The sequence below is a fragment of the Schistocerca nitens genome, chromosome 9 (genome assembly GCF_023898315.1).
Source record: "Schistocerca nitens isolate TAMUIC-IGC-003100 chromosome 9, iqSchNite1.1, whole genome shotgun sequence".
In the NCBI taxonomy this organism is placed as follows: Eukaryota; Metazoa; Arthropoda; class Insecta; order Orthoptera; family Acrididae; genus Schistocerca; species Schistocerca nitens.
In genome coordinates this window covers 2,521,828-2,549,047 of record NC_064622.1, presented here as the reverse complement: position 1 = coordinate 2,549,047, position 27,220 = coordinate 2,521,828, and the positions used below count along the sequence as shown (strand labels likewise).

Genomic DNA, 27,220 nt, shown 5'->3' with positions numbered 1-27,220 from the left:
TAAAAAAATATATAATTATTGGCTAGTTACTTTAATCTAAAATTCAGAACCACATAAGAAGTCTGCAGGATCATTAGTTGTGTTAACTGAAGAAGAAGTCGTAGCCTCTTCAGTTTCTGCTGGTCTTCCTCTACCGACGTGGTTAACAACATCTTCTGGGAGATCATAAGTTAACCATCTCACGCTTTTAATCTTGATTTGGTTACTAATGAGAAGAAGAGAATTTACAGTTTGTTCAGAGAGTCTGCTCCGATGTTTATTTTTCAGAATATTCACGGAGCTAAATACCTCTTCTGCTTCTGCGTCAGAATGTGGTAAGGATAGAACAGCAACAGCAAAAACAATTAAATCCGGAAAAGTGTTTATTCCAATCGCACTTTTATATTCGGCTACGTGAGCGCGAAAGCTGCCAGCGGCCTAAACACTAGTTCCCGTCAGATGCACGCAGTTAAGTGCTTGGCTAGCAGTTGCATGGGTCACCGCCCGGGTTTGCCGAGTACTGTTGTCAAGCGGAGCGCACTCAGCCCTTATGACACCAATTGAGGAGCTCCTTGGCTGAGAAGTAGAGACAGCGGTCACGAAAACTGACAACGGCCGGAAGGTCGGTGTGCTGACCACGTGCCTCTCCCGGTCACGCCTAAGCGCTGAGGGCGACACGACGACCAGTCGGTACCGTTGGGCCTTCGAGGCCTGTTCGGACGGTGTTTGTTTGTTTTCAGCCAAAAAGCGTATAGTGTCCCCGTTTTGCGGATTCCAATCAACGAAGTGAACAGTTAGCCACTGCTGCAACATTTTGTCAGTTTCTTTCATCAGAATATCCCATCCTTTAGAAGATCAATTACTGAAGGTTCTTTTGATTGTTTCAAAGTTTCTTTCTCACTCGAGAGTATAATTTTTTTCTAAAGCTTTGTAATTGGCTGGAAGTCGTGTTTGGATTTCTTCTCCTAACTTCACATTAAAATCACTGCACCGTATTTTTTAATTACTATTACTCCTGCAGTACTGACATTATGATTTGCTGGAAGTTTGTGTACATGGACTCCTGAAGATACCCGAAATAGGCGACGGGTTTGAGGTGGTCTCTATTTTTTACATCTGTGTGGTCTTGGTCAGTTGCTGCTGATGTCAGCACCAGAGCTTTTTGGCAGACTGAATGTAGTAGCAAAGCGATCTAATAACTTAACAGTTTTATGAGGTTTGCTTTTTCGCTCTCAAAGATTTTGCTGCACCTCGCCAAGAATAGTTTTCCAAAATTACATACTAAGTCAATACTATTCATCTGAGTACACATTATAAAGCACAGTTCTTTAGTAATCATAAAATGCAGTTTTAATTCATCTCACTGCGATAAAATTCTTGCTATAGGTGCTCTGACGGGTATGAGAACCGGGTGAAGGTTTCACGCACCATAACCTCTTATATTTTGGGTAAAGTGATTTCTGATATGTGCTTTCCTGCGATCTGTAACGAGTGACCGACACAAGATATCCAAATCAGTGCGACCGGTCAGTCGAACCCAAACCTTACACTCCTTTGGCATTGTTCGGACGAGTGGCCTTTGCAGCCTCTCCGTTTTATTCCTCCATACTAATGCTAAAATTCCAGACACTACTCTGTACTACAGAATTAGTGTCCATTCAGCGATATGTTAAATATAACCGATGGGTCACATAAATGCAATGGTAATTCACCTCTTCGAACTGTAACAATTTTTTTTTTTTTTTTTTTTACAACCGCTGCTGTTACGTAAATCCGAAGGACAGAAGAGTAGGGTGGCAATTTGTATTTTAACACAGATTATTTTCGTACGGAAATCAGTGTTCGACATAAACTGTACATTCTGACAGTACAAAGCCTATTTTAGCCTTCCTTTTGGATCATTGGTGCCCGTACTCTCAGGAAATTACAAATATCTCGAACAATTCAAATGGTTCAAATGGCTCTGAGCACTATGGGACTCAACTGCTGAGGTCATTAGTCCCCTAGAACTTAGAACTAGTTAAACCTAACTAACCTAAGGACATCACAAACATCCATGCCCGAGGCAGGATTCGAACCTGCGACCGTAGCGGTCTTGCGGTTCCAGACTGCAGCGCCTTTAACCGCACGGCCACTTCGGCCGGCCTCTCGAACAATTGTTTTAAGCTAGTTCACGAGTGTCCCTTTATTGAAAGAGAAAGCTTGGTTGCTAATAGAATTTCTACGCCTAAGCGTTACTTAGCTAGAAGGCAAGCTGCCCTTACGTGCCGTTACGGCCCACTAAAAGGTGAAATTACGCCGACTGCTGCAGAAAGAGGAGTTTTTAATTAACTGAGAATCGCCTGTATTAAATTGCGAGTGTCTCTCCCAAGAGTAGTTTTTACTGTTATTTTATGAACTCTATGGCTACAACGGTATCAAATTCGTCCGGTACAATATTCAATTCAAGCATATGTTGCGAAAATTGGAAATTGACCCTGAATAACGAAAACTGTGATGACATCCACATGAATGCTAAAAGAAACCCGTTAAACTTTGGTTGCACCATAAATCAGTCAAATCTAGGGGAAGATCAGTTTGAATTCCGTAGAAATGTTGGAACACGTGAGGCAATACTGACCCTATGACTTATCTTAGAAAATAGATTAAGGAAAGGCAAACCTACGTTTCTAGCATTTGTAGACTTAGAGAAAGCTTTTGACAATGTTGACTGGAATACCCTCTTTCAAATTCTGAAGGTGGCAAGGGTAAAATACAGGGAGCGAAAGGCTATTTACAATTTGTACAGAAACCAGATGGTAGTTATAAGAGTCGAGGGGCATGAAAGGGAAGCAGTGGTTAGGAAGGGAGTGAGACAGGGTTGTAGCCTATCCCCGATGTTATTCAATCTTTATATTGTGCAAGCAGTGAAGGAAACAAAAGAAAAATTCGGAGTAGGTATTAAAATTCATGGAGAAGAAATAAAAACCTTGAGGTTCACCGATGACAATTCTGTCAGAGACAGCAAAGGACTTGGAAGAGCAATTGAACCGAATGGATAGTGTCTTGAAAGGAGGATATAAGATGAACATCAACAAAAGCAAAACGAGGATAATGGAATGTAGTCGAATTAAGTCGGGAGATGCTGAGGGTATTAGATTAGGAAATGAGACACTTAAAGTAGTAAAGCAGTTTTGCTATTTGGGGAGAAAATAACTGATGATCGTCGAAGTAGAGAGGATATAAAATGTAGACTGGCAATGGCAAGGAAAGTGTTTCTGAAGAAGAGAAATTTGTTAACATCGAGTATAGATTTAAGTGTCAGCAAGTCGTTTCTGAAAGTATTTGTATGGAGTGTAGCCATGTATGGAAGTGAAACATGGACGATAAATAGTTTGGACAAGAAGAGAATAGAAGCTTTCGAAATGTGGTGCTACACAAGAATGCCGAAGATTAGATGGGTAGATCACATAACTAATGAGGAGGTATTGAATAGGATTGGGGAGAAGTTTGTGGCACAACTTGAATAGAAGAAGGGATCGATTCGTAGGACATGTTCTGAGGCATCAGGGGATCACCAATTTAGCATTGGAGGGCAGCGTTGAGGGTAAAAATCGTAGAGGGAGACCAAGAGATGAATACACCAAGCAGATTCAAAAGGATGTAGGTTGCAGTAGGTACTGGGAGATGAAGAAGCTTGCACAGGATAGAGTAGCATGGAGAGCTGCATCAAACCAGTCTCAGGACTGAAGACCACAACAACAACAACAACAACAGGGGAGAGTCACTGAAATGATACAAAATTTGGGGTGGACATAATTAAAGCAAAAGCGTTTTTTGTTGCGGCGGCATCTTCTCACGAAATTCGAATCACCAACTTTCCCCTCCGAATGCGAAAATATTTTGTTGACGCCGACCTACATAGGAAGAAACGATGACCATGATAAAATAAGGGAAGTGAGAGCTAGCACGGAAAGATATAGGTGTTCGTTCTTTCCGCGCGCTATACGAGATTGGAACAATACAGAAGGTGGTTCGACGAACCCTCTGCCAGGCATTTAAATGTGATTTGCGGAGTATCGATGTAGATGTAGATGTTACCTGACAATCAATAGCGCCCTAATTAGTGCTTCCAGACGAGAAATTTTGTCTCGGACTTTACTCCAAGCTGTCAGAGACCCACATTGACGAGGAATTCGTTAATCGATCGAATTAGCGTTTCGTAACCTACTTTCCTGACTGATTTTCGGTTAATTTCAGCCTGGTATCTGCTTTTCCTACAAATACTTACGTATGTTCGTTCCATTTTACGTCGCTCTCGACGGTCACTCCTAGATATTCCAAGGTTCTTACTATTTACAGTATCTTGTTACCAATAGTGTAACCGAACAGTAATTGGCCTTTTCACAGTTGTTTATCTTGAGAGTTGTGAAAGCTGGTCCTTAAAGTTAAAAAGTCGAAGTCGGAAAGTCAATATCAGATGGATTGATGCAAGGCAGGCTCTCCAATGAAAGAGGATAAACGATTTGATAATAGATACTTGGAATTTCCGAAGCGTCATCCGTCAAGGGACCACTATGGTAGTAGCTTCAGAGGTAAAACATTATAAGACAGATGCAGCGTCATCGCACTGAACTAGATGGATAGGTGAAGGGTACGCGCATCATACAGCAACTTTCATATAGCAACACTTTAATATTCTACGCAGATGGATCCAAATAAAACAGTTTTGCCGTCAGTAATAGTGCGGCAAACCAAATAAAGGAGCTCAAATTTGTGACCAAATGTTTGTCACACATCGTAATCGAGCGAAAAAGCTGTGACGTAACCCTCATCAATGTTCACACCCCTACTGAGAACAAGGTAGGTGTTCTTAGAAACAGCTAGATAGTGTTTACGAAGAAGTCCCCAAAATGAAAAAACATGTAGTTTAACGCGTAAGTAGGCAAACGAACTATCTGTTCTCCGCCTACAGGAAAGTGCAGCTTGCATGATGAAACCAACGAAACTCTCTCATGAGAAAATTCATCTAGGATTGTGGTGTTCATCGGACGGGAAAACCATCAGTCAGACAGATCATGTAGTGATTGGTACGCAACACAGCTAATAGTGAAAGACGTTGTAGCCCGACGAGGATTGTGGGACAGACCAGTTCTTCGTGCAAATAGAACTAAACATAGAAAAGGTCAGAACTGATAAGAAAACTACACTTGGGGGTTTGTGTGGAAAATCTAAAAAGTGGGGGGAAGACGGGAAGAGTATGGGTTAGAAATAAATAATATTTTCGATTTGCTAGTAAATGCAGATGACGAAGACGTGGGGAAAGTGTGGCACACTATTAAGACAGCCACGACAGAGGCTGCGAATGAAGTGCTAGGTAGAAAGAAAAAAATAGGGAAAAACGTAATTTGATGAGAAGTGCGAAGATGTAGTTACGAGAAAAAGAAAGCACGAGAGTTATGGCTTTAGAACGCAGATAGTGAAACACTGACGAAAACATATCAAGAAGAGCGCAGAGAGACAAGACAACTGAGAACTGAAAACAGAAAGTACCTAACAAAAATTAGTGAAAATGTGGAATTGTATAGCCGAATTCCGAACAGAGGTAGATTTCTCCAGACTGTGAAAACAGAGAGGAAAAGTTTAAATGCCAAAGTGAGGACATCACTGACAAAATGGAAACTTGATTATGGACGCTAAACCAGTCTTAGAGCGATGGAAAGAATATTTCACCGAGCTTCTCAACTGCCGAACATAAAGCAGTTTCACTGAAAACCAAGAAGAAACAAATGAGATCGAGATCGACATGACGGAGGAAGATGTAGTGAAAACCTCATGCCATATGAAAAGCAATAAAGTACCAGGAGAGGATATGGTATGGGCAGAAAGTATGGGGGAAGCGGACTGCAGACTGAACTTTGGAGGGCTGAGGCGTTGGCAGCCAGCTGTCATTTGTCCAGTACACAAGACAGGAAGCAAAAGAGGCTTCTCAAACTACCGAGGCATAGTTTACGTGATGTGTCATACAAGAACCTTTCTACGCTTAATTTAGAAGAGTTAAAAACCATTTGCATAAAAAGTCGTTGGAGTTTATCAGACTGCATTCCATCCACACTGTTGAACTAGGCAAATTCTTGAGAAATATTGGGAAAGAGAGATAGAAAGATCAGGTACTGTGCACATATTTTCAAAGAACTTACGACAGTATTCATCGCAGTTGATTCTATTAAAACTTCAACGAGTTCCGAAACCTAAATTAAATCAGTAAAATGATTAGAGTAAATAGAATGAATCAGGAGCGGTGGCGCGGACTGTTGGACTCGTTTTAACATTCCACAGCTAGTTGCAGTTTTAACATTAATAGAGATTAGGTGCTCCTGCTACAGTACTTCTTCTTCTAAACGCCCTCCTGGCCTTCTTCTTGCTTCTGTGCTTTACGTGAACTCATCTTCCTGCTTCCCACGTGTCGGAACGTGTATGTCCTGATTATTCTGTTTCCCACGAGTGACATTTAGTCGTACTCCAAGTCCACCCGTGACGCTATCTTCTTATTTAGCCTACGCCGATTTCTTAAATTACACCCGGCACAAGTTACCTTACAAGCAGCAGGAAACGCAGTTCTTGTTCACTTTCGGCTGTGTATCATCGCTACAGCCTCACTGTTGTGCTAAGTATCTCTTGCTAATATACAGGGTGGTCCATTGACAGTGACAGGGCCAAATATTTCACGAAATAAGCACCAAACGAAAGAACTACAAAGAACGAAACTCGTCTAGCTTGAAGGGGGAAACCAGATGACGCTACGTTTGGCCCGCTAGATGGCGCTGCCATAGGTCAAACGGATATCAACTGCATTTTTAAAAATAGGAACCACCATTTTTATTACATATTCGTGTAGTACGTAAAGAAATATGAATGTTTTAGTTGGGCCACTTCTTTCGCTTTGTGATTGATGGCGCTGTAATAGTCACAAACGTATAAGTACGTGGTATCACGTAACATTCCGCCAGTGCAGACGGTATTTGCTTCGTGATACATTGCCCGTGTTAAAATGGACCGTTTACCTGTTGCGGAAAAGATCGATATCGTGTTCAAGTATGACTATTGTGATCAAAATGCCCAACGGGCGTGTGCTATGTATGCTGCTCGGTATCCTGGACGACATCATCCAAGTGTCCGGACCGTTCGCCGGATAGTTACGTTATTTAAGGAAACAGGAAGTGTTCAGCCACATGTGAAACGTCAGCCACGACCTGCAACAAATGATGATGCCCAAGTAGGTGTTTTAGCTGCGGTCGCGGCTAATCCGCACATCAGTAGCAGACAAATTGCGCGAGAATCGGGAATCTGAAAGACGTCGGTGTTGAGAATGCTACATCAACATCGACTGCACCCGTACCATATTTCTATGCACCAGGAATTGCATGGCGACAACTTTGAACGTCGTGTACATTTCTGCCACTGGGCACAAGAGAAATTACGGGACGATGACAGATTTTTTGCACGCGTTCTATTTAGCGACGAATCGTCATTCACCAACAGCGGTAACGTAAACCGGCGTAATATGCACTATTGGGCAACGGATATCCAGGATGGCTGCGACAATTGGAACATCAGGGACCTTGGCAGGTTAATATATGGTGCGGCATTATGGGAGGAAGGATAATTGGCCCTCATTTTATCGATGGCAATCTACATGGTGCAATGTATGCTGATTTCCAACGCAATGTTCTACCGATGTTACTACAAGATGTTTCACTGCATGACACAATTGCGATGTACTTCTAACATGATGGACGTCCGGCACATAGCTCGCGTGCGGTTGAAGCGGCATTGAATAGCATATTTCATGACAGGTAGAAGCACCATACCATGGCACGCGTGTTCACCGGATCTGACGTCCCCGGATTTATTTCTGCGGGTAAAGTTGAAGGATATTTGCTATCGTGATCCACCGACAATGCCTGACAACATGCGTCAGCGGATTGTCAATGCATGTGCGAACATTACGGAAGGCGAACTACTCGCTGTTGAGAGGAATGTCGTTACACGTATTGCCAAATGCATTGAGGTTGACGGACATCATTTTGAGCATTTACTGCAACAGCATGCGTTCTCAGAAATGATACGTTCACAAAGGTACATGTATCACATTGGAACAACCGAAATAAAATGTTCAAACGTACCTACGTTCTGTATTTTAATTTAAAAACCCTACCTGTTACCAATTGTTCGTCTAAAATTTTGAGCTATATGTTTGTGACTATTACAGCGCCATCTATCACAAAGCGAAAAAAATGGTCCAACTAAAACACATTCATATTTCTCTACGTACTACACGAATATGTAATAAAAAATTGGGGTTCCTATTTTCAGAAACGCGGTTGATATCCGTTTGACCTATGGCAGCGCCATCTAGCGGGCCAACCAAAGCGCCATCTGGTTTCCCCCTTCAAGCTAGAGAAGTTTCGTTCTTTGCGGTTTTTTCGTTTGACGCATATTTCGTGAGATATTTGGCCCGGTCACGATCAATGGACAACCCTGTATATCAACAGTCCTTGACTTCCCTAATTCCCTTTCTGGGGAGGGAAAATAAACGATTACTCTATGGGGAAAAACTCGACGCAGGCATATTGTACCGCAAAGCACTTTTACACCACTAGTATCCGCTAGAGACACTAATGAACTCTTCGTTTACACTCGCATAATGTAGTCTAATGCGAACCAAAACACTTCCTTGCTCTCATGAATTTTTATACAACCTGCAATTAACTATTTCTTGGCAATTTATACAAGGCTATCTTAATTATGTACAAAACATTTTACATACTTCCTTACGCTGTCTGGTGCGTATACATAAATACACACAGGTGTGTTTGTCTGTTTTAAAGAAACTGAAGTATTCTAGCAGGTATGAACTGAAGAAATTGCCGAATGACATTCTTATCTGCCTCCGAGAAACGGTCAGCTATTTACACAGGGGACTTAATATTTTGCCAGTCTCGTTAAGAGTTACAGTTCTGACGACAGTAAGAGTGAATAGAAATGTTAAACATACTCTCGCAAACCTAAAGTGAAAGTACGCTATTTTTTAAACTCCGACAGCAATTATTCGTATTCCTCTCAGTATTTTTGGAAATCGAAAAAGTGATGTTTTTGACAGCTGCTCCAATTAATGGTGCCATAGTACCGCATTTTTATTTCGAATGTGCTTCTGCACTTCATTTACAGAACGTACAATCGTTTCGCAGGTTTATGCAGGTCAGCTGCTTGGCGGCACTGCAGTAGCGAACCTGCAGAAGTGTGGGAGCTTCGTGACTCAGCAATGAGTGAGAGCAAGAATAATATACTGGAACTGGACTGTTTTGAATCTCATGTTCATTTTAGTTACGTATGTCGACGTGTTGCGGTGTCGTTACAGCTGTTCACAAATTACGAGTTTTGACTGCGTAACGATGTTATTGTGTGGAATTAATGCTCTTACAAAAACATACACTCCTGGAAATGGAAAAAAGAACACATCGACACCGGTGTGTCAGACCCACCATACTTGCTCCGGACACTGCGAGAGGGCTGTACAAGCAATGATTACACGCACGGCACAGCGGACACACCAGGAACCGCGGTGTTGGCCGTCGAATGGCGCTAGCTGCGCAGCATTTGTGCACCGCCGCCGTCAGTGTCAGCCAGTTTGCCGTGGCATACGGAGCTCCATCGCAGTCTTTAACACTGGTAGCATGCCGCGACAGCGTGGACGTGAACCGTATGTGCAGTTGACGGACTTTGAGCGAGGGCGTATAGTGGGCATGCGGGAGGCCGGGTGGACGTACCGCCGAATTGCTCAACACGTGGGGCGTGAGGTCTCCACAGTACATCGATGTTGTCGCCAGTGGTCGGCGGAAGGTGCACGTGCCCGTCGACCTGGGACCGGACCGCAGCGACGCACGGATGCACGCCAAGACCGTAGGACCCTACGCAGTGCCGTAGGGGACCGCACCGCCACTTCCCAGCAAATTAGGGACACTGTTGCTCCTGGGGTATCGGCGAGGACCATTCGCAACCGTCTCCATGAAGCTGGGCTACGGTCCCGCACTCCGTTAGGCCGTCTTCCGCTCACGCCCCAACATCGTGCAGCCCGCCTCCAGTGGTGTCGCGACAGGCGTGAATGGAGGGACGAATGGAGACGTGTCGTCTTCAGCGATGAGAGTCGCTTCTGCCTTGGTGCCAATGATGGTCGTATGCGTGTTTGGCGCCGTGCAGGTTAGCGCCACAATCAGGACTGCATACGACCGAGGCACACAGGGCCAACACCCGGCATCATGGTGTGGGGAGTGATCTCCTACACTGGCCGTACACCACTGGTGATCGTCGAGGGGACACTGAATAGTGCACGGTACATCCAAACCGTCATCGAACCCATCGTTCTACCATTCCTAGACCGGCAAGGGAACGTGCTGTTCCAACAGGACAATGCACGTCCGCATGTATCCCGTGCCACCCAACGTGCTCTAGGAGGTGTAAGTCAACTACCCTGGCCAGCAAGATCTCCGGATCTGGCCCCCATTGAGCATGTTTGGGACTGGATGAAGTGTCGTCTCACGCGGTCTGCACGTCCAGCACGAACGCTGGTCCAACTGAGGCGCCAGGTGGAAATGGCATGGCAAGCCGTTCCACAGGACTACATCCAGCATCTCTACGATCGTGTCCATGGGAGAATAGCAGCCTGCATTGCTGCGAAAGGTGGATATACACTGTACTAGTGCCGACATTGTGCATGCTCTGTTGCCTGTGTCTATGTGCCTGTGGTTCTGTCAGTGTGATCATGTGATGTATCTGACCCCAGGAATGTGTCAATAAAGTTTCCCCTTCCTGGGACAATGAATTCACGGTGTTCTTATTTCAAAATGGCTCTGAGCACTATGCGACTTAACTTCTGAGGTCATCAGTCGCCTAGAACTTAGAACTAATTAAACCTAACGAACTTAAGGAAATCACACACATCCATGCCCGAAGCAGGATTCGAACCTGCGACCGTAGCGGTCACGCGGTTCCAGACTGAAGCGCCTTTAACCGCACGGTCACACCGGCCGGCCTGTTCTTATTTCAATTTCCAGGAGTGTATCATGGAGATGCCGCCTAAAAGAAAGGCCTGCAGCCAGAATTGTCGATTGTGAAAACTACGTGGAGTTCAAACATGGGTTAAAGCCTGTGGCAGGTAATTCAGCTAAGCCTATTGTAGCTATTGTCACTCCCTAACGAACGCAAAAATTTACAATGTGAACAAGCATTTGTAAGTGAAGAAACATAGAGCTAAATATGAAGTAAGAAACTGAAACTATCTCCACTACCGGTGAAAAAATGTAATTCTTGTGCAATAGCTGGGTGTGCATTACCTTTGTACACTGCTAAACACAGATCAGTTTCCAACATCGATCACTCGAATGATGTGTGTAAAAAATGCTTTAAGGATTGTAATCCGACAGATAACACGAAAATACACGGGACCAAATGCACAGAGCTAATAAATGATATTCTAGTACCTCATGTCAAAAAAAAAAAACTCTTTCGTGATCAAAAACATAGTTTATTATTAGATGAATCGACAGAGTTAAGCATCACGAAATTTGTCGTGTTCGTCGTTAGCTATTTTAGCTTAAAACAAAAAAAAATAGTCTGCATTTTTAACTTTGCAGTCTCTGGATAGCAGCATTTAAAAGCTGATGACGTCAAACTACAACATGAACTGACAATGCAGCTGTCATGACTGATTCCAGGCACGGCGTGGGTACAACGCAAGGTGGTCTGCCACACCTGATTTTGATATCTTGTGTCGGTCTCTCATTACAGATCGCAGGAATGCACACATCAGAAATCGTTTTGCCCGAAATATAAGAGGTTATGGTGGGCTAAGTCGGGAATGTAAAGGGACTTACTTTATACAGCCTCAATCAAAGCAAGACTACCTCTAGCCACTAGTAGTGCGACAATGCCCCTGCAGGTACTCCCGGGAGATTATGCCCACGTAACAATTTTTTCTTTCTTTCTTTCTTTATTTATTTTTTGAAGAAGTTGATACCGAGCTCTAAACTGTTGTATGAAGACCAATGATGAAAGATGAACCTCCTGACATTTCTACACCTTCAGTCAGGGGCGTCAGTTATTCAGTAACTCGCTATAGATTAACGTAATTTTCGTGTCTCTGTAACGCACAGAGAAGATTGAATGCGTTGATAATTTTAAAATGCCTACATAAACTATGCCAGCCACTGGAGCAATGGCTAAATAGTTTTTGTCCTGCATAAATTGCGTCACACAACGGACGAAAATAGCTTCCCTTCCCGACAGATCTTGACGCTGAGAAAGTCGTCTACCAAAAAGACGACGTCAAGAGGATGAAATGACGCGTCTCGCGAAGGAAAACTATTACGATGATCATTTCGCCGACTGCCTTGCCAGCGCGGTTGACTGCGATGCGAAGGACCGGCTACAAGATGTCACCTGCTTTGTGACTGGGCGCTGGGCTACCGTTACCACCATTTCACCATCACTGCTCACGTCGCCGAGGTGGCCTCAAAGAAAAGGCAGTGCATACGCGGCCGAAAAACCCCAGAAGAGGTCTCACGACCAAAAATGCCATACGATCATTTCTTCCTCACTGTGGCTTCATTTGCTGAATTTTTCATGTAAACGTATAAGACGCCTCAGATCTTAAAAACAGCAGAAGTAAAAACATGCAAAACCTTCCAGCGGAACGTTCTGAAACAGTTGTATTTTAACTGATTCAGTAATCGTAAACGCATAAACCATGTATGGTCTCGTAATTGTCCCACCTAAATAATGTTTCGTTGTTCTGGGACGCACAGAAGTTATTTTCATTTCCGAAAGCAGAAGATACAGTGACATCAGATGAAAGTGAACTTAAACTCTGAAGCAAGAGAACTTTTATACAGAGTTAAAGACGACAACACAGACCATGTCATAAACTTCACGTGTACCGCCTGCTAATCTTACGAGGCACAATTACACAAAAACACATGACTGCCACAGTCCAGTCATGGACTAATGATGCCAGAAATTATTGGCTCTATCACGTGTAGCTATCTGGAAAGCCAGTAAAGTAAACAGCGATTCAAATATAAAAGTAATGAGACGCTCGCTAAATCGTAATTTGTATTTCACGCAACTACTTATAACTTCCCGTCATGGATTTCTGTAATCTATGAGAGATTAAAACGAGTATACTATTCTATATTTGTGAATTTTTGTTGAATGACGTAAATCTGTATTGTATATATTTATTTCTTATTATTATAGGAAGTGAAAGATTAATAGACAAATCACAAAAAAGTTTACACACAATAGATGTCTCTTTTTTTCCTTCAGTGAAGCATGTCATTGCCATCCGTGGCTGGCCCACGAGTGAAATAACAAATTTTCGACCATATCTCACAAAATCACTTAACAATTACACATCACCAGCATTGCCAACAGTCCTGATTGAAAATGTAACACATTGGATAATGGTACATATTTCATTTTTTGGTTAGGAAATGGAAGGGATCGTAAAATAGTTTTTGTAATCCTAATTCATATAAAAATATGAAATATATTTCCACAAAACTGCATGAAATTTGCCAAATACAACTGTGTTAATCGGTGATAATATCTGACAAACTTTGTAGGCGCACAATGCATCCCTAGGAAATGCAGTCAAATCTTCATGATATTAAAACACAGACATAGCACCAGTTTTCAGCTTTGCACGAATACAGATATTAAAAATTGATATATATTTACTTTTTGATTTGTTACATATGAACAGTTATCCCAGGATTTTAGGAGCTGTTTCTTACACAAGGGTAAATGATATTAAGGAAAACGAATACATGAAAATATACTAATAGTCTCCTTCTAGATAATTATTTCTATGTGCCTGATCAATCCATTCAAGTATTATATACGAAATAATTAGTAGTCTTTGGTGAGCTTTTTCAAGTCCTAGTCTAGATTGGGACAAAAATTAAAATCGATTTATATTTATTTTATTATTATGTATCAATGTACGATAGCAGACGTAAAACAACACAGTATACTATCGTATCAGTTCTCCAGTATAAAGTTAGTAATTAGGAACTAAGATAAAGAACTCATGAAATATTAATAAATAATTAAGAAAAAATGTCTTGGTTCTACTGAATAAGAAATAATTTTTTATAAATTATCTCCCCTGTAATCAAATACAATTTTCAAGAAATATAATGACTTTCCGATATTTCTCTCCTTTTTGCCTTCCTGGACTATATTTGTAAATCATAAAACAACAGAATCATTTAAGTCAAAATCGGGGATCTCTCATTCAGTAGGTCATGAAAGTGGTGATGTGAGAACCCTCTAAAGAAAAGGGAAAGGAGAATATGGACTTTAATGAAAACGTATTGTCTAACACCATAACACAATCAGGTAGTTCGCCGTCGGTGCATAATTGTCAAGTATATGGGCTCAAAATGCACAAGATGACAGTTTGAAGTGTATTTCCTATTGAAGCAATATCTTCACATTAGGAACATACATATTTCAAATTCAAACTACTAAAATGCAAGAAGTAATTTTCAAAGTTTATAGTACACTGTTATTTTACTTCTAGACGCTTAGGGTACCAAACAGACGCTAAGGGCAATTGTTAAAGAATAAATATATGTACACCTGAACTGCATTAAGAGTGTGTTGATGTACTGACAAACTTGTGCAGAAAAAGGCCGTAAGGCCTCAGCAGATACTGATAAATAAACAGTTCGCATTTCTGGGCAAACGCTTCGATACTGTAGCATTCTAGCAAGACGCAACTGTATAAAACTGAAATTGAGGACTTAACGGCTGGGAATAGCTGAATGTGGTCTTTTTGGAACATTAGCAGTAACATCATTAAAACCTTCATATTTACAATCTGTGCACGATTTAAACCAACGAGAAACATTCTTACATTTTCGTTATCTATGGACGAAAATAATCAGGACGCTGCATTTTGATTAAAGCTCGTTTCATTTTTCTTTTATGTTCTTAAACGGGTACGACAGGTGTTGATGCACAAACACGAAGTCCACGGCCAACCGTAATTTCAATTAAGTCTACCTTACGGTCACATTAATTAATTTGTTTGTATTGCAAATAGTTACCACTTGGGAATCATTTGATCACGTATGAGAATCTGTTACAATTAATCTGTTGTTGAAGGATGCGTAGCGAAATTGTACTCCGTATATAGAAGCCTACAGACGACCTACGGTCTTATAAACCTTTCACGAACTGTAACAGAAGGCTGAATCATTTCCACACAGACGTCTCTCATGTTCGAAACTCTCGTCTCGGTTCTGACCACTTCCCAGAGATTGGTACGCTACGTGCAGCCTGTCCGTGCAGACCACATCGGTCTTCAGGAAGAATGTTCCGTTCGACGACGCGCTTTCGTCTGAGGTAGAGCGTTGTACGGAAGCGAGAGAGGTCCGGAGGCGTGGTGGGTCACCTGACCGGCTGGTCTGCCGCGGTCTGGTTGGCGCCCCGCTTGCCCCTGGGCAGCCACGCCTGCTTGACGAGGTCGGCGGCCTTCTCTGCGACCATGATGACGGGCGCGTTGATGTTGCCGCTGGGGATGGTGGGGAAGACGGAGGCGTCGACGACGCGCAGCCCCGACACGCCGCGCACGCGCAGCTGGTCGTCGACGACGGCGAGCGGGTCGGCGGCGGGCCCCATCTTGCAGGTGCCCGACATGTGGTAGATGGTCATGGTGTACTGGCGCACCACGCACTCCCAGTACTGGTCGGTGAAGGGCGGCAGGTGGCGGCAGCCCAGCACCGGCACGCGGTGGAAGCGCGCGCCGAACCGCCGCAGCGCCGCCGTCTCGGCCAGCGCCAGCGCCATCTTGACGCCCTCGCGCAGCACCGCCACGTCGTGCGGGTGCGTCAGGTAGTTGTGGTACATGAGCGGGTAGCGCAGCGGGTCCGCGCTCGCCAGCCGCACGCGCCCGCGGCTCTGCAACACGTCGCGACGAGTGGGCGTCTCAACGTAAGTGCTGGTGCTAGCCGAGCATCTGCGTTACACCACGAGTGACAACTGTGCAGTCCAGAATGAGATTTTCACTCCGCAGCGGAGTGTGCGCTGATATGAAACTTTCTGGCAGATTAAAACTGTGTGCCGGACCGAGACTCGAACTAGGGACCTTTGTCTTTCGCGGGCAAGTGCTCTACCAACTAAGCTACTGAAGCACGACTCACGCCCGGTACTCACAGCTTTACTTCTGCCATTACCTCGTCTCCTACCTTCCAAACTTTACAGAACCTCTCCTGCGAACCATGCAGAACTAGCACTCCTGAAAGAAAGGATATTGCGGAGACATGGTCTAGCCACAGCCTGGGGGATGTTTCCAGAATGATTCACTCCGCAGCGGAGTGTGCGCTGATATGAAACTTTCTGGCAGATTAAAACTGTGTGCCGGACCGAGACTCGAACTAGGGACCTTTGTCTTTCGCGGGCAAGTGCTCTACCAACTAAGCTACTGAAGCACGACTCACGCCCGGTACTCACAGCTTTACTTCTGCCATTACCTCGTCTCCTACCTTCCAAACTTTACAGAACCTCTCCTGCGAACCATGCAGAACTAGCACTCCTGAAAGAAAGGATATTGCGGAGACATGGTCTAGCCACAGCCTGGGGGATGTTTCCAGAATGAGATTTTCACTCTGCAGCGGAGTGTGCGCTGATATGAAACTTCCTGGCAGATTAAAACTGTGTACCCGACCGAGGCTCGAACTCGGGACCTTTGCCTTTCGCGGCCAAGTGCTCTACCAACTGTGTGTCAGTGTCTTCAAAACGTTGCAAGTGTCAACCGTGGTAAGAACAGTGAACTTCGTAGTTCTGAGTGCATTATGTTAAAGCTACATGAATTAGAACGTGGAAAAATTGTTGGTGTTCGTATTGCATCGTTGGAGTCTTTCGCAGCACCACGCTTCAATACAATCTTCTCGGTTTACAAGCTGCGTCATTTCAAATAGCACACTCGAGCTTCCAGCAGCTGTCTCCGCTGTCGTCATCAGGAACTGAAATCGCAAACTGCCAGGGATGGCACGGTGTTCTGCGTATATACATGTAATGGAGCTCCTGGAGCCTTCCAGAGAGCGTCGGAGTGCCGCATGCGCGGAATGTAAATTGGCCAGCTCCAAACGTCAGCGCAAGCGGCTGGTGCCACGGCTGAAACTGTCGCTCCCGCGTTCCTACAAGCGTAAAGCCTACGTCTTTACTTTCGCTTGATGTCGAAATCCCACCTCCATGTCCTACTAACTGTGTATCCCTGGACTCTGTTAAAATCGTTGCTGTTTATTCTAATTTCGGCCGCTTCTTTGATACTCGAATCTCAGTATAACGTGGTTTTTGAAACTTTCTTTCGTGCCCGTCTTCTAGGCAATGTTCAGCCGCGGCCGATTTCTCAAGACCACGCCATACTGGGATTTTGTCATCAAAGAAGCGGCCGGAATTTGAATAAACAGCAACAATTGCAAGAGAGACCAGGGTTTCAAGCTTAGTAGGGCACGGAGGTGGGCTCTGGACATTGAGACGTAGGCTCGACGCTTGTAGGGACGCGGGAGAGGCAGTTTGAGACGCGGCGTGTAACGCCACTCCGTCCCGCGGTGGGAAGGAGTCTCTCTTAGGAGCTGACCAACCATTCCGGCCCTCTGTGCAAAGTTCCAGAAGCTCCATTACCTGGCGGCTTGTAAAGCGAAAACATTTTACTGGTGTTCGTACTGTAACACGACAGCACAGTGCCTAATAATTTTTTCGTATTCTGTAACCATAATGTAACTATGACGTAATTTTGTCATACAGGGTGACAGTTACTCAACTATATATATATAAAAGAAACGAAAATTAGTTACAAACTACGCCGTGCACACACTTTATACAACATGTAAACGTCACTACAGATATTCAGATTTAGGTTATGACGTGTTCGATATGCCTGCCAACATTGGCGATGATTCCGCGCAGACAAATAGCGAAATTCTGCATGACCCGCTGAAGTGTCGGAACATCCGTGCCGTCGATTACCTTCTCAATGGCTGTTTTCAGATCAGAAATGGTTTCGGGAGTGTTGCTGCGCATCTTAATATAGCATGTGTTCAGATCCGGACAATATCACGGCCAATCGAGGCCCATGCCAGTGGCCTCTGGCTATCCTAGAGCCAGAATGTGGTCCCCAAAGTGCTCCTCCAGGACATTAAACACTCTCCTGCTTCGATGGGGTTGATCTCCGTCTTGAATGACCCACATCTTATCGAAATCATAGTAACTAGATAATGGAGATGAAATCATCTTCCAAAACTTTCACGTACGCACTGTGCCATAAAGAAATGTTGCCTGGATTATCCCCTGACTGGCCACTACACACCGCACGGTCATCCGTTGAGGATGAACAGACTTCTCAGTTGCGAAATTCGGATTCTCAGTCCCCCAAATGCGCCACTTTTGTCTTCTGACGATCCCATACACATGGAAGTGGGCTGCACGTGCGCGTGTGTATACTAACTCCCACCACGCCCCGCGGCAAATCGTGCAGTCTAAGCGTCCTAAGGCAAACCGTTCACAAGTTATGACAATTTTATTTCATATAGTTCAATAACTGTCATCCTGTATATACCTTTTATTATTTTATTAATGTTGCCATATAATAAAAGCCAAAAGATTAATTCAAACGAACAAATTAAAAAAGAATGTTGTAATAATGATGTAGTATAAACACTGGCCTAGTCAAGGGAGTTTGCTGCTGTATACAGCTAAAGACATTTCAAGTAAGGAGTATTGTCGCTGGGCGCCTAAGCGCGGAGTCGGGCAGAAGCAGTCGGCGGAGGGAGTTGTTAGCGATAGGTGGGTCAAGTGCAAATTCGGTGTGCGGGAATATTAGGAGTAAATTGCAAGATTTTCAGTATACTGACAGGCGTATTATGTGGTTGTAAATGGGCACAGTACATTGTCGTCAAGAGGAACTAACATTCAAGAAGTGTACTGTGGCCCAAACGTGTTCTATGGAGTGACGATAAAGAAAGCCTGAAGCAACTCGTCAGAGTAAGATGCGACCAGTTTCATCTATATATTGTACAAGGCTAGTCAGCGTAGCAGTTTTTCTTAATTGAAAAACAGATTAGCTACTGCAGCAACTGCTACAGTGTAAATGAACGGTTATCTACTCCGAGCATACCACCAGTGAAAGAACAGTAAAATATTGAAAGTGATAATGAGCTTACTGAATTTTGGTTACTAAGATACAGAAGTCCAATTTACAAAATTGAGAACTATCTAGAAATGTCATTTAACAGCAGTGAAGTTTGTTTCTTCAGAACTACTAACAAAACAGTAATGACGAACATTAAAAGAGGAAAATCGTAATTTAAATGAATGTTGACAAAATATAAATTCAGAATTGCAAACTCTGCTTGTATTTCGTAACAGTATAGTGTAAAATTACTTATTCTTCGCTAAATGAAACATCACAAACTTTCCAGAAATAACTTACTATAATACAAAACAAGTATTTACGAATATTTGTCTTTCTAAAATCAGCAACAGTTTAGCATTAAAGTGCGAAGCTATTCATTAAGCGATCTAATTTGCGAACAATTAACTTCTACGTGCATGTGTTCAGTACAAATTACTTTGCTGGTTTCTGATCAACTTTAAGTCATGGTATGAATTGTGTTTTTGCACCTGAGCTCGAGTCACTGTTTTTGATTCCGTTGTCGCCTGATTATAATTCATTTATTAGTACGTAATTACAGTCTATAAACAATTAATAATCAAACAGTAATATTTGATCACACGATGAACTGGCGACCGTTCTTAAGTAATTTTCAACCTAAAATTATAACCGATTCATTTTATTTATTCCAAGCTTCACTAAATATTTCATATTTTTACCTTTTTCTCGAAACTGCTTTCGTTTGTTGTTATCGCGCGAAAGTAGTCACGCGATAACGATTCGATTATAACTGTATTTGCACTTATTCGGATATTCATTATTCTTCATAAAAGATGTCATTCCCAAACAACAGGAAATATTAAGGACACGTGTGCTTCAAAAATCCTAATTAACAGGAAGTGTAGGTCCATTATAGTATGGTGGGTGATTCCATATCAAGGTAACTGAAGTGTTCGGTGCTTCTGGAGGCATCGTGTCGAAGATTTATACCGTTTGCAGAGAAAGCGAAAAATAGCCGCTAAATCACAACTCTGACGTAAGTGTGTGTAGAGTGATAGGAGATAATTGAATAGAATTGTGACGAGGAATGAGAAGACGACAGCTGCAAAAGCCACTGTCGCACTAGAGGACTGTCAGCACCAGAACAAGACGAAGGGAGCTCCGTAAGCACAGAATCACAGGGCACATTGGTTTCCAAAACCACTGATCAGTAAAGAGAAAATCTGGCGCCGAAGCCATAATACTTGGACTGTGGAGCAATAGAATGAACGCGTTTGGTCGTATGAGCCTTGTTTCACACTGTTCCTAACTTCTGGCAGAGTTTGTAAGTAGGCTGTTTAGGTTTTCTTATTGGTAACGCCACGTAGCGCTCTGTATGAAAATCACTGGCTGTGCTGTGTGCAGTCTGTGGCTAGTTTGCATTATTGTCTGCCATTGTAGTGTTGGGCTGTTGGCTGTTAACAGCGCGTAGCGTTGCGCAGTTGGAGGTGAGCCGCCAGCAGTGGTGGATGTGGGGAGAGAGATGGCGGAGTTTTGTAATTTGTCATGAACTGCTATATATATTATGACTTTTGAGCACTATTAAGGTAAATATATTGTTTGTTCTCTATCAAAATCTTTCATTTGCTAACTATGCCTATCAGTAGTTAGCGCCTTCAGTAGTTTGAATCTTTTATTTAGCTGGCAGTAGTGGCACTCGCTGTATTGCAGTAGTTCGAGTAACGAAGATTTCTGTGAGGTGAGTGATTTGTGAAAGGTATAGGTTAATGTTAGTCAGGGCCATTCTTTTGTAGGGATTTTTGAAAGTCAGATTGCGTTGTGCTAAAAATATTGTGTGTCAGTCTAAGCACAGTCATGTATAAGTTTTCTAAGGGGACGTTTCAAGTTTAAGTCCCAAGAGTGAAACGTGGCGGGGGGCTCGGTGACGATTTGGGCGCGCCATACCGCGGTACTCCACGGCCACCATGATTACTCTGCTGGGTCGCATTACTACCAAGAATTGAGTGACCGTTTTCTTTGATCAGGTCCATCGTATGCTACAGTTTGTGATGCTGCTTCCCCAGACGACAGAGCGCTCCTCCGTCCAGGACTGGTTCTGTCAGCACCAGGATGAACTGCCGCGCCTGCCCTGGCCACCGTAGTTACCAGATCTCGGCAGTATGGATCCCGTGCGGGTTGTTTTGGAGGGAAGGGCGCTTCATCGCTATCCACCTCGGTGGTCGTTACATCAACTTGCCACAATTTTACGGGCAAAATGGTATAAGATGACCTTTCAAAACCATAGAGGACCTGTATTTATCCACTCCGAGCCCACTGGAAGCTGTTTTGAATGCCAACGGGTTTCCTGCTCCACATTAGGTGTGCTGATGTATTGTGTTTTTGGTGTTTTCGTATTTTTGTTCACACCGTGTACATCGCTTGTTCATGATTTTTTGTAGCTCAGTCAGACAGGATTTTTTTGTGGGGGTGGGGGGTGGGACCTAGCAAACGGACTACTACGTTGAGAAGAAGGGTGTAACATAAAGAAGCTGCATTTCCCCTGCGCAATACTACTAATGTAGTCTATGACATGTGTCTTTTTCGGCGTAATTACCTATTCAAAGCACATTAATGGGCTGACAGAAATTGAAAGTGTTCACCAAACGCAACCAAACTTACACTCCATCACTTCAGTGCCGTGGGATATGCCGATTCAACCTTATACGAGCATATTTTCAGTATACAAATACGCCATTACTAAACCAGTCGGAGATCGGAGGACACAGCGTGTTCAGAGGATGCACATGGGGAAACTTTTGCTATTTTTAGAATTTTTACAAAGGTCTTGTCATTGGTGGCATGAGAGACATGGGTCCATTATAACAGCTGATAGCAAAGACAGTTGACTGTAGAACGATTGATGGCTACGTGAACGCACAAGTCCTTCTTACAAGGGCTACACCACGAGAAGATAGTAGAATTGTTCGATTGGTTTTGACGACTCTACTGACAGCAGCTGAAACCCGGACTGAAGGTGCAGCCAGAATGTCACCACCAACCGCTGGTATTCAGACCTCGCCATGCATAGTTCACCGCTGACACCATACCGCGGTCAACACAGAGCCAGAATGAACAGGGACGCTCAACGGGTTATGTGTTGTTCGGCGCTGAGCCTCGCTTCTGCTTGTGGCAGTCACATCGACGCCAACGAGTCCGTAGACGGCCTGTGAAAGGTTACCGGAGCCAGAGATTCTCCAGGCTCATACCTCTCCAGCTCCTCTAATCGTGGTGTGGGGAGCCATTAGGTACGATAATGGGACAAATTAGCTAATCACTGAAGCGAGGCTGAATGCCCGCCAATATTTGACAACAGTGGTAAACCATACTGTCATATCCTTCATGGTCAGGGTACCAAACGGCATACTCCAGCGAGATAATGTGGAACTCCGCGCTTTAGTTTACACCACAAAAGCACTGAGGAATGTACGGACTAGCCCGCCTGGCCCATTATTTGTCACCCGTAGAGCATGTTTGAGATGCGATGGAAAGACTTATACTTTCATACTATTTCCGGCCAGCAATCTCCATCAGCATCATGTGTTTCAGGCGTGGCAAGAAATTTCAGGGGATGGAGTCGGAGGCTGCCTGCAAACATGCTACAACGAATACAAGAGTGAATTCTTAACCGTAGACATCAGACATCATACTGATGTTGATGAACTACACCAGTTCCTAATAGAATTTGATGAACATCTCCACAAAGTTTGATAAATTCGGGACTGTTGATTCATTGTGTAATACATTCCATTTCACTTATTTTAAATACTCATACTCGACTCTTTTGAAATAACAGACAACGTTCGACAATAGCGCCACTACTGCTGTTGCTGCATCCCTGCTGTTTGGCAACGTTGTCGCTGGAGCCTTTAACAATGACTTCCAACTTCTTCCTATTCTGGACTACTCTCACCAGAGCTAACGAGAAACTGAACAAATAGTGCACTAATTGACAATTTCTATGAGACAAAGCACGTAATTTCTGTAGTTTTTGTAAAAGGCATACTGAGAGACCAAACAGTTAATATACTAAACCAAAGTTGGCTAAAATTTTCTCTCGTTATTCTGTTTAAGGTTTTGCAAATTCTTCTATTCTTTTAGCAAAATTTAAATTTTTTGCGACTCAGCACTGAATTAATAATTTACTTTACATTTAAGTAATAGGAAGCAGAGTGACATATAACAGCTTAATTAGCGTGGTTCAAAAAAATTACATGGTCAAACTGCACAAATTGAAAGAATTAACACATGAGTAATGACGTTACTGTAAGTGAACAATCATTTAAAGCACAAGAGAAACAGTTCATATAGTTCTGAACAAAGCAGGATGTAACACCAACTATAGCAGCCTAACGGGGTTGGAAACAAAGGTTATTAGTGTGTTCAATATTTCTGGGCAGTCCCTCCCGTCCGGCCGAAGTGGCCGAGCGGTTCTAGGCTCTACAGTCTGGAACCGCGTGACTGCTACGGTCGCAGGTTCGAATCCTGCCTCGGGCATGGATGTTTGTGATGTCCTTATGTTAGTTAGGTTTATGTAGTTGTAAGTTCTAGGGGACTGATGACCTCAGAAGTTAAGTCCCATAGTGCTCAGAGCCATTTCATTGGAAGTCCCTCCCGCCGGTGATTCGAGTCCTCCCTCGGTCGTGTGTGTGTGTGTGTGTGTGTGTGTGTGTGTGTGTGTGTGTGTGTGTGTGTGTGTGCGTGTGTGTGTGTGTGTGCGTGTGTGTGTGCGTTGGTGTGTGCGTTGTCCTCAGCATAAGTTGGTTTAAGTAGTGTGTAAGTCTAGGGACCAATGGACTCAGACACATTTCAAAAGTATTTCTGGACGTGCATACTTCTAATCAGTTGAATTGGAAGTCACGTCTTCTTATACATTAAGAAATGTTTTGTACTACTTGGCATAGTTAAATTTTCTACCGAAAATTAGAGATACCTTGCTTTGCTTTTATGCAACCGCTGATTACTGTTGCGAGAAATAACGTTCTCGCGAAGTTCTACAGTTAGACTTAAAATATTCATTGGGAAATAATGATTGTACGCAGTACACTATCCCAGATATCCTCTTAATAAATGGATACGCAATACGATATATTAAAACAGCATTAGAAACCATTAAAAACGACTGAAAACAACTCTAGCATTCGTACACAGAAATAAGAAGTGAAAATTATCTTCATTTTTTTAATGAATTAATCTGACTTTGAGAGATAAAGAGGAAAATTATGTAGTCATATAAATAGTCAAACTTCTTCACAATAAAATTGCATCAGCAATAGACGATAAAAACTGTTCCAAATCATTTTTACTTGACAGCTTCGCATCTTTCATAGAGAAAGCTTTGAACAGCTAATATTTGTATGTGGTTAGCTAAAAACAGACTTTAAACATATTGTGTATATAATAAAAATATAAATGCAAACAATCATACCATGGTCTAGCCGTTTATGCACTGGGGAAGTAGATTATTTTGTAACTCATTTCCTCAGGATAAGACTTCCTGACCATGACTATAGAGCATGAAAGTAACCATTTGACAACATATATCACCGACCAAGACATACAGATTTGGAGCAGTGAAAGTACACATGAAATTTGTTGGAGGGGTACATCCTAGAATACTGAAAACGAAAGTCATTGAAACATTGCCTCAGAAGAGTTCATCAGTGCATTTGGTGGCGTTTAGACGCTTCCTGTCGTATGATTTGTCCTACTAACTTTTCAGAGACGAAAATAAAAATACGATTAGCAATTTGCAACGGATGGTCTGCAGCTGTGGCGTGAAAATGTTAGCGTAGTTTAATTAATATCAGAAGTAGAACGCTGACAAGGTCGAACAAATGCGGTGCTCCCATTTCGTCGGCAATTATTCTGGCCGTAGAAAAAGCGAAAGCAGTTTTACTTGAGCTGAGGCTGGTAAACCAGGTTTCTGACAGCGCTCCATTAAACGTTTTACCGCGCATAGTTCGTTGCCGTACATCTAGATCTTTCGAAACTACGTATGCAGATCTTAAACACAAGAACTTTGAAAACCACTTCTAGTAATTTCCGGACATAATACCAATGAGTTCATGTAATAAACAGCAACTTTTTCGCCATATTCGGTTATTTATTGCAGTCATGCCGCCGACGAATCGGGTTGAAGACAACCGCTTGGTAAAACACCTCGCCCTGCTGTGCGAAGAAGTCCGTAACTGCCCGCTGTACGTCCTGAATCCTCGACCTTTCAGGGCCTTTTTTAAGGGACCGCAGGCACGAAAATCCCGAGGGCAGAGATCAGCACTATAGGGCGTGTGCTCGAGTGCCTCCCAATTGAGCTGGCGTAGCCACTGCGTTACGACTTTTGCGATGTGGGGAGGTGCGTTGTCATGGAGCGGCTTCATTCTACGATGAATGCCAAGAAAAGAATAACAGCACGCTCAACTGTTTGTACGCATTTGGTAATAACGCCGTCATAGTTCACGTTTCCTCATTGGCCGCACGCACGCGATGTTCCCTTAAAATGGTGCGTCTCTCTTCTACACGTGATGAACAAAAGTTTCGGGGAGCTGTAATTGGGGTGTCAGCCAGCACCACAGCAAGCACACTACTGCCGATTTATCCATGTTGTTCAGACAATAGCGGCTTTTCTGCGCCTGGAAACGGTTATTAGGTTTAGTGCTTCAGTTTTCAGCAGCCCATACCTGTGAAGAAAGACTGTGTATACTCGCGCCACGCCTAACGGAGGAAGCAGAAATTTTGCGGGATATGGGTACTCAGAGAGCCGATTTTGTGTGGTTCACTACCATACTAATGCCACATGAAACTCTGCTATTGGTTATCCTTCTTAGCTACTGGAGGGTAGCTTCTCTAACAAGTCTCTTGCCGGCAGCTCCAGATGTTCTAGGACGCGGGACTCGAGTCGAAATTCGGTCATGGTTCGGGAAACAACGGTGTTACCGCTCCGAGTTCTGACGCAAAATACTGTTGTCGTTAATGGCGAAACATGTTTCGTTTACGGTCCTGATATTTTCACGTAAATACTGAAGCGAACACAGCTCGTTCTACATTGACCGCCACGAACAGTAAGAAATAAATCCTCTGTCTTATGACGGGAAATATCAGTATAACAAGATAAAAACAAACAAGATTTGTTTTCTTATCAAATTATGAAAATATTGCAGCTTTATTCGTGTCAGTTGCTAACGTTGGCTGAATATTTAGCACAGCCGCCTGTTGCTATCAGACCTATGTATTTCTGTGATTGCCAATGCAAGCACCTTCACTGATAAGTGTTATGAAATTCCATACAGCACAGATGTTATTTGAAGTATAGATGTTCGGTGACAGTAGATGTTTCCAAAATATCAATGTTGGTAGTTTTAACTTCGATATGTTAATATCGATACTGAAGTTTTGAAACAGCCTATCGTCCATGTAAAAAGACCAAATATCTACCTTCGATGTTGGCAAAGAAGGCCACACTACTTGCGACCATAGTTAAAAATTTTCTTGTCATTTAAGTGAATCTTTTTTGGAACTTGCGTTACTACGATGATAGCACAACACATTTGCGATGGTCAGACGTGACCACAGGGGGAGGGAGCAACAGTGTTTTTGATCTAGTTGAAGCCAGGAGCATCAGCTCGTGTGGATCAGGGCGTCTGATTGTTCATCCAGTTCATGCTTTTATGGAGTCAACTAGTGTGGCCAGTATTTCGATTCATTACGAGAAAAGAGAGAAACCGAATATGATTTATGGAATGAACGTTATAAAATAACACAAGGAAAGAATAACTTGGCAACTGGAAAAGAAACACGCCACCACGACTCGGTCATGATCGCCTTCGTGATCTTAACCAAGGTCCACTAGAAGTATAGTATCACATCATCGGTACTACCTATCGAAATCTACAAAAATTTCATTTAAATTTTTGAGCTGTATAGTCAAACCGTCATTTATTAAAAGCAGGATATGCTTTCTGCGAGCAGGAAAAATAGACTGAGGCG

At 43.2% G+C, this 27,220-nt stretch overlaps 1 protein-coding gene across 1 annotated transcript in view; it reads right to left on the bottom strand.

Moving 5' to 3' along the window:
* Positions 1 to 14,186: 14,186 nt before the first annotated feature.
* The window catches only part of LOC126203230 (glucose dehydrogenase [FAD, quinone]), a 142,129-nt gene continuing 129,095 nt past the window's right edge, over positions 14,187 to 27,220 (bottom strand). Inside the window, exon 7 of the mRNA XM_049937475.1 lies at positions 14,187 to 15,984. Coding sequence (XP_049793432.1) covers positions 15,475 to 15,984 — 510 coding nt within the window. The 3' untranslated portion in view covers positions 14,187 to 15,474. The remainder of the gene's footprint in view (positions 15,985 to 27,220) is intronic.